At 44.2% G+C, this 15658-nt stretch overlaps 1 protein-coding gene across 3 annotated transcripts in view; it reads left to right on the top strand.

Annotated features, from left to right (window-relative positions):
- Positions 1-15658, top strand: part of LOC122554081 (rab GTPase-activating protein 1-like) — a 496968-nt gene that overhangs the window by 438643 nt on the left and 42667 nt on the right. For 2 of the 3 annotated variants that reach the window (XM_087990933.1, XM_087990934.1), the window contains exon 19: positions 1991-2119. In XM_087990933.1, the coding sequence (XP_087847059.1) occupies positions 1991-2119 (129 nt within the window). Of the gene's footprint in view, positions 1-1990; positions 2120-13574; positions 14676-15658 lie in introns of those variants that run through there. The other variant, XM_043700027.2, reaches the window with a different exon arrangement.

The raw sequence follows: 15658 nt of genomic DNA, 5'->3' as shown, positions 1-15658 counted from the left end.
TCTGCCTCCAGGGTGAGATGCAAACAGATTTGAAACATGGCCTTACTCCTTTAATGCGTTATGTGACCTGAGGTGTCAACTTCAGGTTCGATCAGAATGAGGGTATGTTGGGCCAGTGACTCAAAAAAGATTATGGAGTTTATATATTAATCACACACAACCTGCACTTCCATTCTAACTGATTAAAGACTTAATATCCATCTCGGTTTGTTCAATACGTTCTCATAAGTTATATGACCTTTGATCTTAAATTCTTTGTTCGATGCATTCTCTCTCTAGCTACCTGAGGAAGGAGCCGTGACACTGAAAGCTTGCCGTTTCAAATAAAGTTGTTGCACTATAACCAGCTGTCATTTGATTTTTGACTTTGACCACCCCAGTCCAGCACCTTCACATCATGGCTATCATTTGCACATTTTGCCCAACACGTTTGGGGTCATTTTTCCATGCTGTTAGTATTTCACTTCTGAATCCATGTAGTTAATATTAAATTGCAGGCTATAGGGATTCTGTCTACTGCCTTTTGAGGCACTTCAGTGTGCTTTCCCTGCTTGTCCTAGTTTGACAATATTGCACATAGACTCAAGAAAGGTTTATAGCCGCAGATGTAAACAGAAGAGTGCAAAGTAGGAGATGAGGCCAAAAAAATGACACCGATTAGCTGGGAACATAATTCGGAAGAGTAATGCTTTTGAGATAGAGAGGTCATCAGAGGGAACGTAAGGCTGATTTAAGAAATCCTTGTAGAGGCAGACGACGTGGCTGAGGTAAGGAGTGCTTTAATAAACCCAGACACATAGATGTGAATGCTCTGAAGGAAGAAGATCTCTGAAATTTGAGAGGATAAAATGGTTAAAGAACAGCTCCCAGAGTAGAAACGATGCAATGCATCCAAAGAAGTCACGATTTGTAACTCGAGCTCTGACTGTAACCTTCCAATCGTCATTAATGTGGGGAAAAATGCCAAGGACTGGAAGCTGCAAATGTTATATGGCTGTTCAACCAAAGGAAGTAGGAGAAACCTGTCCACTGGTCAGTCAGCATAACATCAAGCATGAGGACCCATACCTTACCATAATTCTAGAAACTATTAATTGGAGTTTGGAAATTCCTGCGTTAATAAACAAGAGCCAGCAGGCATTGACTGAAGGTGAACGGTGTCTGGTAAACTTGAGTTGAGAGAAAGAGTTGCTATTGTATTGGCTGAGGCTTTTGACAAACTTACTGCATAATCAACTGCAAGAATGAAGCTCCTATGATTAAGGGGCGGTGGTAATATTGGTATGAAATTAGCTAAGGAGTGGAAAGCAAAGAGTAGCAGTGCGTAGTTGCATTGTTTTTTTTTCCCCTCACCAAGGTGTGCACTGGAGCCAATGTTCCTTTTCAAAAATATGAATTAACTTCTCTCGATGGAGAGGCATAATTTCAAAGTTTGCAGATGCAACAAAGCCTGATTGCTCCCGCCACAAAGACTTCTCTCTAGCTGCTGTTTCCAACCCTCTCCCTGGCAAGAGTTTGAGATAATTCCAGTCTGCTTGTATATTTAGTGTTTTGCAGTTGACTCTTGAGGTGTGGTTCCAACTGTGTCTCCATCTTGTCACGAAGGCTGCCTGTTTCGACCTCTGCAACAATGTCGCATCTCGGCTGATGTGTTCCTGAAACAGATTTACGTCTTGATCGCCACAAGGCTTGCACCCCTGAACAACACCCCCAGCTTCCTTGAGAGAGCTATAATTTTGACAATCGAATTAAGACACCTCAATGTGTTATGGAAGAGTGTTCAGCTTTTCTTTGTGTGTGGGGTTGTGGCAGACCTTGCCTGGTGTCGGTCGTGTTTACAAACTGAAGAACTCTGGTTTTTACAAGTGTCATGTCTCCCTCTTTCTATAAATGCTATGAATTGGAAACTACTTCACTGCTGAATTTCGTGCTAAATGTCTAATGCAGTATGTTGTGAGGCTGCAGCTCATATTTGGTTTTCTCCTCCTAGACTTCGAAAGAGGACTTGCTGCAGGCTGACTTTGAAGGGGCACTGAAGTTCTTCCGCGTCCAGTTGCCAAAACGCTATAGGGCTGAGGAAAATGCCAGGAGACTAATGGAGCAAGCCTGTAACATAAAGGTAAGTTATTGGATGGGTGGGAGTCGTGGAGAAAAGAGCAATTGGGGGTTACCTGCATCGCTCGACACATCCAAGTGAGATGAGATTAGATTAGATTAGATTAGATTCCCTACAGTGTGGAAACAGGCTCTTCAGCCCAACAAGTCCACACCAACCCTCCGAAGAGCAACCCACCCAGACCCATTTCCCCTCTGACTAATGCACCTAACACTACAGGCAATTTAGCATGGCCAATCCACCTGACCTGCACATCTTTGGATTGCGGGAGGAAGCGCCCAGAGGAAAGCCACACAGACACTGGGAGAATGTGCAAACTCCACACAGGCAGTCGCCCGAGGCTGGAATTGAACCTGGACCCTGTTGCTGTGAGGCAGCAGTGCTAACCACTGAGCCACCGTGCCTCCCACTTCAATATGCGAACAAACAAAAGTTCGTACCACAGTTGGTTTAATGAGCAAAGTGCAGACACTATTAATCAGGAAAGCGTCTTCAGATTTCAATCCAGGAATTAACTGAAGTTGTACTCCGTAATGTGCAACACTGAAGAAGCAGCTACACATGCCTGCCTTGTATATCAATCATCCAGGTCATTTATAGGATAAATGAAAAAGGCCATACTTTAATCTTGTTGTATTCATGAAGAAAAAAATTTGTTATTAAGCATTTTTAAAAATTATTTAATCTCCTGGTCTCCATCCTATTATCACAGATCCTTTGTTCCTCCTGCCTCCACACCCCTCCCACTGACTCAAATACTTTTACACTTCCCATCAGTTCTGGTCAAAGATCATTGAGCTGAAACATTTACACTGCTTCTCTGTCCACAGCTGCTGCCAGACTTGCTGAGTGTTTCCATCTCTCTAGTTTGCTGCTGTCCTTTCATTAGTAAATAAAAGCCCAGCATTCCCTTTCCACAGCACACAATTAGTTTCTTAAATAGTGAAACAAATCAGGTTATGATTTTGAAAGTTGGGAATAAATACCAACACTAAGTCCACCACCAGAACCCAGCTGCTGACAGATGAGAGGCGAGTGACTTTGGAGTTATGGGTTTCCAAATCTGCCCCCCTGAGGGATTTTCCTCCCTGGATGTCTGTTTTGGGGACTTGTGGATAGAAATCATTGTTATGATTTGTCACACTTCCATAATTGCACCATGATAGGAGGAACCACTGAATCTTGATGTGTCTTTTTTTCACTTTGTCCAAATGATTCCAGTTACTCTACCAGGAATTCAGTTGCTGACCTGGGTCTGCCATTTGCTCAGAGTCACTACAAACCTCTGTCCCTTGTCATCAATGCACCTTGAGGAGATCCTTATCTCTGCTTCTGAGAACTTCACAGCCCTGAAATGAAATCAGAAATTGCGAGAAAAACTCAGCAGGTCAGGCAGCATCTAAGTTCTTCAGATTGTTCTGTGAGGCTATCTACATCTACTTCCTGTTTAGCGCATACACGTCAGTGAGGTTCCCTCACTGTTTTTGCCCCTGTGTAAAGCAGCCCCTCGTGAATTCACCTGAAGCAAGCGCGCGCGCGCGCACACGCACACAAACACAAATACAAACACAAATTTGTTCAGCCACTCTGTTGACCTTGTTGCCTGACACATTGTATCCCTCCCATCCCGATCATTTTGTTGGTGTAGCTCCCACAGTGCAGGGAGTGTATCCTCCCACAAGGCTGGAACAGACCTGACTCCATTACTGGCCGTCAGCATTGCTGATCACCACGTCCTAGTGGAGGTTGCCACCTTGTGCTGTGACCAGGAATATTTACCACAACGGGGAAAACTTCCCTGTGCACTGTCAACAAGCGATCCACCTCTGTACTTTTGCCAACCCAATCATGAAATAATCTCATGTCATGCTTACCCTATATTTAACACTTGGGAGGAGAATGGTGTCATGGTAATGTCTCTGAGCTGGAGACAGGAGTCCAAATCCCACCATTGGAAGCTGGTGGGATTTATTAATCAATCTGGAATTGAAAACTACGATCATCAACTCTTGTAAAATCCCATCTACTTCACTAATGCCCTTTTTAGGGAAGAAAATCTGCTGCCTGAGCCTGGCCAATGTGTGATGTGGATATGCTGGGGTTGGACTAGGTGGACAAAGATTTTTTTTTAAAAAAAGAATCTCACAACAGGAGATTCATCAGGAGCAGCACTCTAAAAGCGAGTACTTCCAAACAAACCTGTTGGACTCTAACCTGGTGATATGTGATTTTTAACTTTGGCTGTGTGTGACTCCAAAGCTGCAACAGTGTGGTTAACTGCCATCTGAAATGGCTCCGCAAGTCTTTCAGTTCAGTGGCAATTAGGGGTGGCACCACAGCCATGAAAAGAATAAAGAATAAAGAATAAAGAATAAAATCTCTTTGCTGTTTGCCTGGGCTCTTGAGTTGTGTCTCTTGTCCACTTCCTGGTTTAGCATCCACATTCCAGGCTCTCTTGTGGGGGAGGTCCAATTTCTTTTCTTTCATCCTCCCCTATCTAGCTCAATCCTGAATGCCTGTAATCCCTGTCGTCTTAAATTGTTGTTTTAAAGCCATCCCTTCTCTCGTATCACCTTACCTGGCTCATGGTCAAATTTTATTTGATTATGCAATTTCAAGGTGCTGTTTAAATACCGTGTGGTATTCTATTCCAAAATCTGGAGTTAATACAAGTCTCTGGGTTCGTGCAGTGCAAGAGTTTCTGGCTAAGGCACCCAAAGCAGATCTTATTAACTATCTGATCATGTTTTCTTCTTATGTTGGCGAGAATGACAGATTAAAGGATTGTGTTTTGAATTGTCTCAGCTTTCTGTGTGTCATTCATAGTCTGCAGCTAGGAAAGTGCAATTGGAAACCTTTTGACCTGTTTTAGGACAGCAGCTTTGCCATTGGATGTTTTGTAGTTTGGCATTAAAATGCAAGAAATTGCTTGTTTAACACTGTTAATCCCAAGAGAATTTCTGTCAAAGAGCAAAAGACTGAGTCATAATGAGTGAAAAACGTACAAACTGTACTCCACAACGTGAATTTAATCCCATGGGCTGCGTTCTCTTGTTTTCCCTGTTCCTAAGGCACCTTCTTGTATCCTAGCAACCAGTAATTGGTCCCACATGAAAACTAGTCCGAAGACAGAAGGAGCTGAGCACTAAGGAAGTACAAACGTTGCAAGCAAACTAGCCCGTTTCTCTGTTCAACACCCTTCGATTTAACTACAAGGTCAAACTGGAAAATTCTGACACCCGATGTGCTCCTTGTTTCAAACCTGTCCATATGTCACCAGTTGCAGTCAGTTATGATCTGTGTTTTTGAGTTTTTACTTCCACAGTTTATGTGGGTACAAATTGGTGTGGGTGAACAGGGCCTATTATTCTGGCAAGGTTTGTGTTTTACACATTGAGATTCAACAGTGTCTTTGTGGTGAAGGTATTCAGTGCAATGTTCTACGTGTACACGTTTTGATTACAAGTCCTGATGATCTTATTAGAGACGTAAGCATGTTAGCAGCAGTCCTTCTGAAACCAGATAAATCCTTAACAGTCCGTATTAGTTCAGGGCAGGAGACACATGACATGAAGCCTATTTGAACTCCTATTCAGCATAGTCTGAGCAACAATCGTGTGTGAGCTAATAAATATTTGTGCCCCCCATGTGCCAGGCAATGACTATCTCCTATAAAAAGAATCTGACCATCACTCCATGGTGTTCAACAGCATTACCATCGTTGAATCCCCCACCGGCAACATCCTTGGAGTTATCATCGACCAGGAACTCAGCTGGACTTGCCATCTAAATACAGTAGCTACCAGAGCAGGTCAGAAACTAGGAATACTGCAGCAAGTGAAGTCACCTCTTGGCTCCTCCAAAGCCTGTCCACCATCTACAAGGCACAAGTCAGGAGTGTGATGGAATGTTCCCCACTTGCCTGAATGAGTTCAGCTCCAACCTCACTCAAGAAGCTTGGCATCACCTAGACAATGCAGTCCTTGTACCTTGTAGAAAGGCTTTGAGGAGTTAATTGCTGCAGTATTCTTAGCCTCTGATCTGTTCTTGTAGCCGCAGTATCTATTGTGGTGAGCCCAGTTAAGTTTCTGGTCTGTCGTAACTCAAGGATGTTGATGGGGGATTCAGTGATGGAGCACCACTGAATTTTGAAGTGCAGTGGTTAGATTGTCTCTTATTGGAGATGATCATTGCCTGGCATTTGTGTGGTGTGAATGTTCGTTGCCGCATGTCAACGCAAGCCTGGATATTGTTCAGGTCTTGCTGTTCTTGGATATGGACTGCTTCAGTTTCGAAGGAGCCATGAATGGTACTGAACATTGTGCATTCATCAGTGAACATCCCCACCTTATGATGGAGGGAAGGTCATTTGAAGTAGCTGAAGATGATTGGGCTTAGGACACGACTCCAAGGAACTCCTGCAGAGGGGTCCTGGAGCTGAAATGACTGATCTTTTCTGATGTGCCAGGTATGATTCCAACGAGTGAAGGGTTTTCTGCCTGATTCCCATTGATTCCTGTTTTGCTCCTTGATGTGCCACACATTAATTGGGACCTTGATGTCAAAGGCTGTTAGTCTCACCCAACAGGTGACGGTGTCAGGAGTGGTAGTGGTAGTGGTGATGGTGAGTTGAAGCAAAGTTGGCTCCATATCTTAAAAACTATTGTTGGCTGATATTGCTGAGGGTATGTGCAGATGTGGAGGCTAAACATAGATCTTCTGAAGGGCACACTAGGTAATGGGCCAGGATCAGGATGAACCATACTGTTGATTCGTTTATTCAAGCAGAATGAGTGGAATCCGAGTGTATCCCCAGCTAGTTGGGGAATGTAAAAGCAGGGATTTACTTCTGAGGCTCTGGCAGACCACATTTGAGTATTGTGCACAGTTTTGGGCCCAATATCTCAGGAAGGGCTTACTGACCCTGGAGCATGTTCAGAGGAGATTAGTGAGAATGCTCCCAGGACTGAAAAGCTTTAACAGGATTCTGGGTTTATGATCAATGGAGTTGAGAAGTATCTAATAGTAATGTGCAGGATACTGAATGGCCCAGTCATAGTAGATTTGGGAAGGTGTATCAATTGGTTGGAGAGACTAGGACCGAAGGGCACAGGCTTAGAGTAAAGGGAAGACCATTTAGAAGGGAGGTAAGGAGAAACCTCAGCCAGAGAGTGAGAAATCTATGGAATTCATTGCCACAGAAGGCTGTAGAGGCCCCCGATTGTCAAGGGGGTCAAGGGTTACGGGGAGGAGGTTTACCAGCCATAGTTGAATAGTGGAGCAGACTCGATGGACTGAATGGCCTAATTTCTGCTCCTATGTCTTATGGATCAGAAATCTGATTGGAGAAATTCCATCATGGAGATCCAGGAAAGATGGACATAAACCTTGGGAGATGATGACAGGTTCAAGGATTTGGAGAGGAAAGCAGCTCACCACTGTGTTCTCCCAGGGCAGTGATGGGTGGGCTATAAACTTATCCCAGCCAGCAGCATTAATATCCTGAATTTTCTTTGAGTTTTGATTATGGGAAGGTACTGCAGAGGAGAATTTAAGGGGTGCTGTTGTTCTTACTGAGAGTTCATGCCTGATGTTCTTTTGGAAGGAGAGTGGACAGCAACTCAAGAAAGAACAGCTAGGAAACAAGTTGTGGGCCAGGGAGGAGACTGGGTAGTCAGCAGATGGAGCTACGTGCAGGTGGTGGCTCTTGTGGGCAGCCCCAGATTGGTGAGGGGGACGTAGGACAGGAAGTAGAGAAAAATGGGAGCTTCAGTCTCCAGCCAGTGGGAACAGTACAGGATGATTTGAAGACTGACCTTCTCTGACTGTCCATGACCAGAGTTTCTGGCCTGCCCAATGACATCAGGCTCATCAGCAGCCAAATTTGGTCTTCTCCCAAGAGTGCAGGAAAATTGTCTTTACTATCAATAGTCTGTACTGTTTAGCCGCTGCTATACACTTAGCTATCTACTGTTTTGTGAATCTGACCCTATCCCATCTTCCCTGACCTGCAATGTGATAGACAGGAAACACGCCATTGCACCCAGCTGGTCTTTGCAGGGGTTTATGCTTCTCCTGAATTTCATCTATCTTGGTGGCATATCTTTCTATCTCCCTTGAACCCCTTCTCTTTCTGTTGGGGGGGTCTCCTCAGCCTTCGCTTCTCTGGGGCAAAGAACGAAATGTGATCCCCTCGACTTCGAAAATGTGGTGGTTTGTGACTCCACAGCTATAAGCTGAAATACAAATGATACGGGTTCTCTGATTGACCTCTGGGCTTGCTCCATTTCCAAGATACCAGAGTAAATTTAGTTCCAGCTGTAAAGCCTGTTGATGGGATGGACTGCATTTGCTGAGCCAGAGGAGAATAGGTAGTGTGGAAACAAAAATAGCAATTTCTGGTGAACGTCAGCAGGTAGAGTTAACACTTTTGAGTCCAGGAACTCTCCATCAGAGGCAATAGCTTGGAAAAAGCAGTATATTTGCTGAAGACAAGGTTGGTGGAGGAGGTGGGGGGGGAGGGACGGTGGAACAGGAGTATGGAAACCCTGGACACTCATCTTGCCAAATCTGAAAGGAAAAGCATATGCTAGAATACAGGAAGTTTGAATATGGGAGAAAAAGAAATGGAGCTGGGGAGATGGATCTGGGAGAGACTGATAACATTTAGATTCTGAAAGACTCTTCTATGTAGTATGAGCAAAAACTATGAAATAAATTTCCTCCTTTACAACAGTGACTGGTACTTTTTAAAAAAAAAACAAGTATTTCATTAGCTCTCACACACTTTAGGATGGTGTGGAAGTTTAGTACGTCTTCTCTTTGCTCCTGTATTATAGCTGTGGTGTTCTATACAATTCTGCAAATGTTGAGTCCCTTTCCAACACACTTCCCAGTCTAACCTCTTCATAATGAAGAAATAAAGAACACAAAATTGGGGTGACTTTACATTAACAAGGAATAGAAATTCTTGTGCCGACTGTCTCTCATCTCGCTGCTTCCTAATCTAACGTGACATTGAAGTGGGACGAAGTGAGTAGTACTCTTCACTGGCAGCAAGGTAAGGGGATGGCCTCATACCATTCATTGGGTATGGTTCAGAAATGGCACAGATACATAGAGCATTAGAAGCCTGGGTATATCAGGTATGCAGTTAAGCCAATATCTGAAAAGAAAAGCATATGCTAGAATACAGGAAGTTTGAATATAGAAAAAAGCTGACACAAGACTACACCTGTGATACATTCTGGGCATCCCAACAGTGTGCTTTACTATTTGGAGTCTGGGCTGACTTTTAGATATTACTGAGGGGCATAAAAATTATCATCTGTGATCTCACTCTCTGCCCCTTTCTCCCTTCGTTTTCTCACTTGGGTGCTCTCTCAGAAAGCAACAGAAGTCCCAATGATAATCCCCTAATTATATTGTCCATTCCTACTCCCTTGTGATTGTATTGTATCCAGTAGTCTGTCCCCAAGCTAAATGACTTGATGACATGGAACAAAGTGTGATGCAATATGCTCAGGGAAATGAGTGTCACAAGTGAATACTATCTCTTCCTGGATTGATGCTGCAGGCTTAGAGCAGAAGTGGTTACCCAGCTACCTGAAGGAGGACCTATGGCTCAAATATATCTCCAACCACAGAGTGTTTCTGCAGCGCAGAATAAAGTTGCGCTTCAAGACCCTGCTGAATCCTGGACACAGCTGATTCCTTGGATATTCCCTGGGAAATTGAAAATTGTGATGGGCAGTTTCTGGAATCTGGAATTCTCTGGCAACCCTTAATATCCACTAATTCAGTGTGAATTCTGCATGTTAGTGTTAAGTCCCCTGCCATGAAAGGGCACATTTACTCATAACAGTTCACCATTCATGTTTGACTGTGCTGCTGACTATGCCCTCCTCTGTCCTGCACTACAATACACTTCACATTTCTGAAGAACTGAGTGGAATGGCAATTGCACCATTCTGAATAGGAATCATACCAGACTCTAAGCATGATCTCTCTGTCATTCTCTGCCAGACCTGTTGAATTTCTCTAGTACTTTGGCTTTTTTGTTTTTTGATGGTTTGACTGCGATTCCATGTCATGGGATGTCTGGTCTTCAGAGTGCATAGCATGTCCAGCTATTTCTCAATACAATTTGATGTACTGCAGTTTATGTACCATTCATATCCTGTCACTTTTCATCCAGATGCGGTCAGTGTTGTAATAAAGCAGGATGCACTGTATTTTAAGCTACCATTGTGTCTGGTAATGTTCCAGTTCAGATTATAAAACTTGCACACCAGCTCAAAGTACATGGGTTGAAATTTCTGATGGGAATCAGGTAGTATTCCAAGTTGTTTGCTTCGCCACTATTCCTGGATCTAACTTGGACTAATCCAAGTCTGAGTGTGTGTGAGAAGATTCTACACTCTCCCTAATCATTGCAGTATGCTTAAATGTCAGCCTCGGTTCATTGGACAAATTGTAATAATGTCAGCCAGCTGGATGTCATAGAACGAGTTCCCTGATTGGACCAGGTTAACAGCCCCAATCAGAATCCTGTCTGATTGATCAGATCAGGAGTGTCATAAAATTCCTGCAGTGTGGAAACAGGCTATTCAGCCCAACAAGTCCACGCCAAACCTCTGAAGAGTAATGCAACCGGATCCATTCCCCGATTACTCTACATTTACCCCTATCCAATACATCTAACCAACACATCCCTGAACACTATGGGCAGTTTAGCATAGCCACTTCACCTGACCTGCACTTCCTTGGATTGTGGGAGGAAACTGGAGCACCCAGAGGACACCCACGCAGACACTGGGAGAATGTACAAACTCCACACAGACAGTCGCCCAAGGCTGGAATTGATCCGGAGTCCCTGGTGCTGTGAGGCATCATTGCCAACCACTGAGCCACTATGCCACCCTAAGGTTGAGGCTCTGTTCACTCAGCATAGGCTCTGAGGAGGCTGGATCAGTGTCAAAGATTTGCTCCATATAAAGGGTGCCTTAGTGGTTGGGATACCAGCTTCTGTGGAGTTATATCCTCGCTAGCCTCTGAATCAGAAGGTCATGAATGTGAGAGTTGACCACGTAACTCTGCCTGATGTCTCGTGCAGTAAAGAGAAAGTGCTGCACAGTTGGAGGTCTCTTCTTCAAATGGAACTTTAAACTATGGTGCTGTCTTGCTAGGCTGAATGTGAAAGGCTTAAGTAATAGGTGAAGAGCAGGAGACATTCTTCCATTAACCAAACCCACTCCCTGTTCTTGCGAATGTTGACTGCTTGGCCACTATTGCAAGGTAATCTGGTCATTTATCTCATTGCAATTTTTGGAAGCAATCTGGACCCACATTTCCTTACAAAAGTAGTGACAGCATTTCATTAGTAATTGATTGCCATAAGGGGCTTTGGGCTCTGCAGAGGTCGGTTTGTCATCAGTAGAGACAAATTTCCCCGGCTCTTTCTAAACCCCCTTTTGAACTTTGACTCTGTCCTGGGTGTGCTTGATAGGTACAGTCTCGAGGGAGCTTTACTCTGGATGTAACCCCGTGCTGTTCCTATCCTGAGAGTTTAGAAAATTCATTTGTGGGATATGGGCATCCCTGGCTGGTCAGCATTTAATGCCCATCCCTAGTTGCCCTTGAAGCTGGCAGTGAGCTGCCTCCTTGAACTGCTGCAGTCCACCTGCTGTGGGTTGACTTTCCGTTCCATTAGGGAGGGAGTTTGATGGGGATAGTGTAGAGGGAGCTTTACTTCCTGTTTAAAAGGCTAGAGGAGGCTTTGCTATGTTTCTGACTGGCACTTAAGCTAACATGGAGTTAGTAAACATGGACAGCGGCCTCAGATAGTCTTACTGTGATGAGCACAGAAACTTGTTCACTGATTAATGTGTAAAGTGTTACTCCTCATTGCTCAGCATGTAACACTTTTGCCTCTAGGTTCCAGTCATTACTGCAGGGGCTTCATTACCCAACAAGACATTGGATTCTGAGGGTGTACTGCACTGTCAATGGCGCCAACCTTTGAATGAGACTTTAAATCAAGGCCACAGCTGTCTACTCAGGTGGGGGGGGGGAAGCTTAAGAATGTCCAAGGTCTGTCCATTTCACTGTGTGAAGAAGAGCAAGGGATTGCTTCCTGGTGTCCTGGCTGGTATTTATCAACCAACATCACTAAAACATACCACCTGGTGATTTATCATGGTGCTGGTTGCAGGATCATCCTATGTACAAACTGACAGATGTTTGTTTCAAACATAAACAAGATTGTTGGAGAAACTCAGCAGGTTTGACGGCATCTAGTGACTGTTCTTCAGAATCAATGGACTTGGGGCAGTAACTGCTTTCTCTCTGCAAATGCTGTCAGACCTGCTGAATTTCTCCAATATTTTCTGGTTTTGTTTTTGTTTATTTTGGAACTCTGGCATCTACAATTCTTTGTCATCGAACAGATAAATTTCCTACATTGCAACGATGAGTATACTTGGCGCATAGATAGGGTAAATAGACAAGGTCATTTCCCTGGGGTTGGGGAGTCCAGAACTAGAGGGCATAGGTTTAGGTTGATAGGGGAAAGATATAAAAGGGGCCGAAGGGTCAACATTTTCATAGAGGGTACTGCGTGTTGGAATGAGCTGCCAAAGGAAGTGATGGAGGCTAGTACAATTGCAACATTTAAAAGGCATCTGGAAGGGTATATGAACAGGAAGGGTTTGGAGGGATATGGGCTGGGTGCTGGCAGGTGGGACGAGATTGGGTTGGGATATCTGATTGGCATGGATGGGTTGGACGGAAGGGTCTGTTTCCATGCTGTACATTTCTATGACTCTAAATACTTCATTGACTGAAGAGCTTTGGGACATGCCTGAGGTCCTGAAATGTTTTATATAAATGAGAAAGGCTGGACTGTTAAAGAACAGCAACTTGTCAAATATTCCTCCTCTCCCTCCAACTCTATCCACCCTCCTATGATCTGTAAATTGTACTTAAGTTTCTTGTGTTTATCTTCAAGTAGGTGTTGCCTAATTAACGGATTGTTTCCTTCTGAGTTTCTCCCCCTCTTGCAGTCGAAGTTACATTGAGGAGCAGTACTACTTTTGATTGTGACTGCTAGCACTGAGCCTCACAGGGCCACCCCTGCCCTCCCCCAGCCTTTTGTCTGTTTGAGTCTCTCTCACTCAATGTTTCTGTCTCTCTGTGTGTCTCTGTCTCTGTCTGTCTGTGTGTGTGTCTCTCTGTCTGTCTGTGGTTCTCCTCTCCCCTCCTCTGTTTGTCTGTCTCTCTGTAGCTGATTAACCTGCCCTTAGGAACTGATAGACTGAAACAAGCCACTCCTTGAAAGAGAGCACGTGAATTAGGGAGGAATCTAGAACATCTGAAAGTTTATTTTTGATCGCTGCTGCTTCCTGGTTTTGCACAGTGTTAAGAAAAGCTGCAGTCGCCTTAGACGGAGAGAGCTGACTGTGGGAACAGGCACTGGCTGCAGCTCCTTTCACCTCTTGTGGAACAGGTAGTTCATGTTGTGAAAAATGGTAGGCAACCTTTCCAGAAACTCCTGACGGCTTGACTCCCCTAAAGAGCCTGCTACTCCCCTCCTGCAGGGGGGCTCGCTCTCTCAAGAGACTACAAAATACCATTCGGTTGATTCAAGCCTGGAATCTCTTGAGACACCTGCGGAGGGAGTGATCTAAACCAGGAAATAGTTAAGGCAGTTTTGAGGTGGCCCACTGCCACAATTCCTTTGTGGTTGTGCTGCTGTTTTCTTTTTGTGTGTGTGTGTGTACACGAAGAGCCTCAGATAATCGATGTGTGAGAGTGAGCGTGAACGCGTGCTCTCTGAAACTCAGCCTCCGCGGCTTCTGCGCTCACTCTGTGCAGAGGCACAGAATGTCGTTTATGACCGTTTAAACTGCTTGCCAAGCCCACCCTCTCAAAGGAACGTGCGCTGAGAGCAGCCAGTGCTAACTGGCCACCGAGCTCTTCAATCCCTGCTCTGAATTCTGGCAGACGACAGGCAGGAAGTGGTCAGCAGGCTGCAGTTGAGGATCTCCCTCCCCTCCAAGAGATGAGACCGTTTAATCCGCGTCTACCCCCGGTTTCTTGAACTGTTTATCTCCTGAATTTGGAAGCGCAGCTTCAGAATTGGGGTTCAGCACAGATGTGGAAAGAGGGAGCACACACATAAATAAAACTCCGACCCTTCAACACTCTCTCTTGGGTTTCTGTCAATGGGAGCTACTGTGCCGTCAGTTGATGGAGTCTGTGGTGTGTAACCCATGTTTCGAGTAAAGAAGACTGATCTTAATCTGCTCCTTCACCACGACCCATTTTAGTGCCCAGAGTGGATGCAGTGCCGACTCTTCAGTCTCTTGACACTTTTCCCTCCACTTAGGGAGGCGGTATTTATTTATTTAATTTATTATTTTTTAAAATTCGTTGCTTTTTTGCCAAAATGATGGAAGAGGTTTCTATGACGGTTGCGTATGATGCTCACGTCTTCGGTCAAGTGGATGAGGAGGACACTTTGGCCAATATGGTGGCAACCACAAAGCCCAAGTCAATGGTAGGTCATTGCAAATGGTATTTAGTCAATGATACAAGGCAAGGTCCAGTTAATGTAGGGGTTATAAGTGAAATTATCTAGTGCTGCCTTTCAGATGAGCCATTGAACTATAAGGTCGTATTTGCTCCCTGATTGAAGGTGAAAGATTCAGTGTACCTTTGTTTGAAGGCAAGCAAACTAGTGGCCTAACCAAAATTTATCTTTAGGCCTGCATCTCTGTTTTAAAAATACTGTCATGTTGTAAAAACATGAATGTTTGTTTATGGGATCTCCCTGTGTGCTGATTCCTGTATTGCAATGGCCGCACTCCAGAGGTACCTCGGTGGTGAGGTGCTTTTGTTTTTGCTTCTCAAGTTGCCTGGCTCCCTGCCTCCTTCCCGTGCCCTCCTTCCGACATGTGACGGTGATGTTATTGGGACTTGCAATCCAGAAACTGAGAATTTGAATCCTACCCTGGCAGTTCTAGTATTTATGTTCAGGATGCAGAAAGTGGCATTGTAAGAATGACTGTTGAAATTGCCGGATTGCTATGGAAAACTCAGGTGATTCATTGCCTTTTTTTAAAAAAAATAAATTTTGATGTCTTTATTCAGTATGGCCTGTATCTGCCTCCAAATGTGATTGACTCTGACATGCCTGGTGGAGTGGCCTGGCATGCCCCTTTACTTAATTTGTTTAGTTTAGAAAGCAAATGCCAACTTTGCAAATGATGTGCCAAAAAGATGAATTGTTAAATTTAAACTCTCATTGTTTCTATCACAAACGGGATCTCCCTAAAGTATTGCAAAGTTTCCTTTTAATTAAGTGGAGGGAATGAAAAATCCTGAGGTTACCAACAAATCCTTGTGAAAGAGTTACTGTTTATTTTTCTCTCCTACAATGCATAGTGCAAAGTTTAATTATAACAGTATACACACATCAGTCACTTGAATTAGTCAAGTAGATGTAATAATCCTCTTGGAAAGTTACGCTAATACTCAAGA

The sequence above is a fragment of the Chiloscyllium plagiosum genome, unplaced genomic scaffold (assembly GCF_037043375.1).
Source record: "Chiloscyllium plagiosum isolate Xiang-an unplaced genomic scaffold, Cpla_swu_hap1 HiC_scaffold_9, whole genome shotgun sequence".
In the NCBI taxonomy this organism is placed as follows: Eukaryota; Metazoa; Chordata; class Chondrichthyes; order Orectolobiformes; family Hemiscylliidae; genus Chiloscyllium; species Chiloscyllium plagiosum.
The sequence above is the reverse complement of the archived record's forward strand: the minus strand, read 5'-3'. Positions and strand labels throughout refer to the sequence as shown.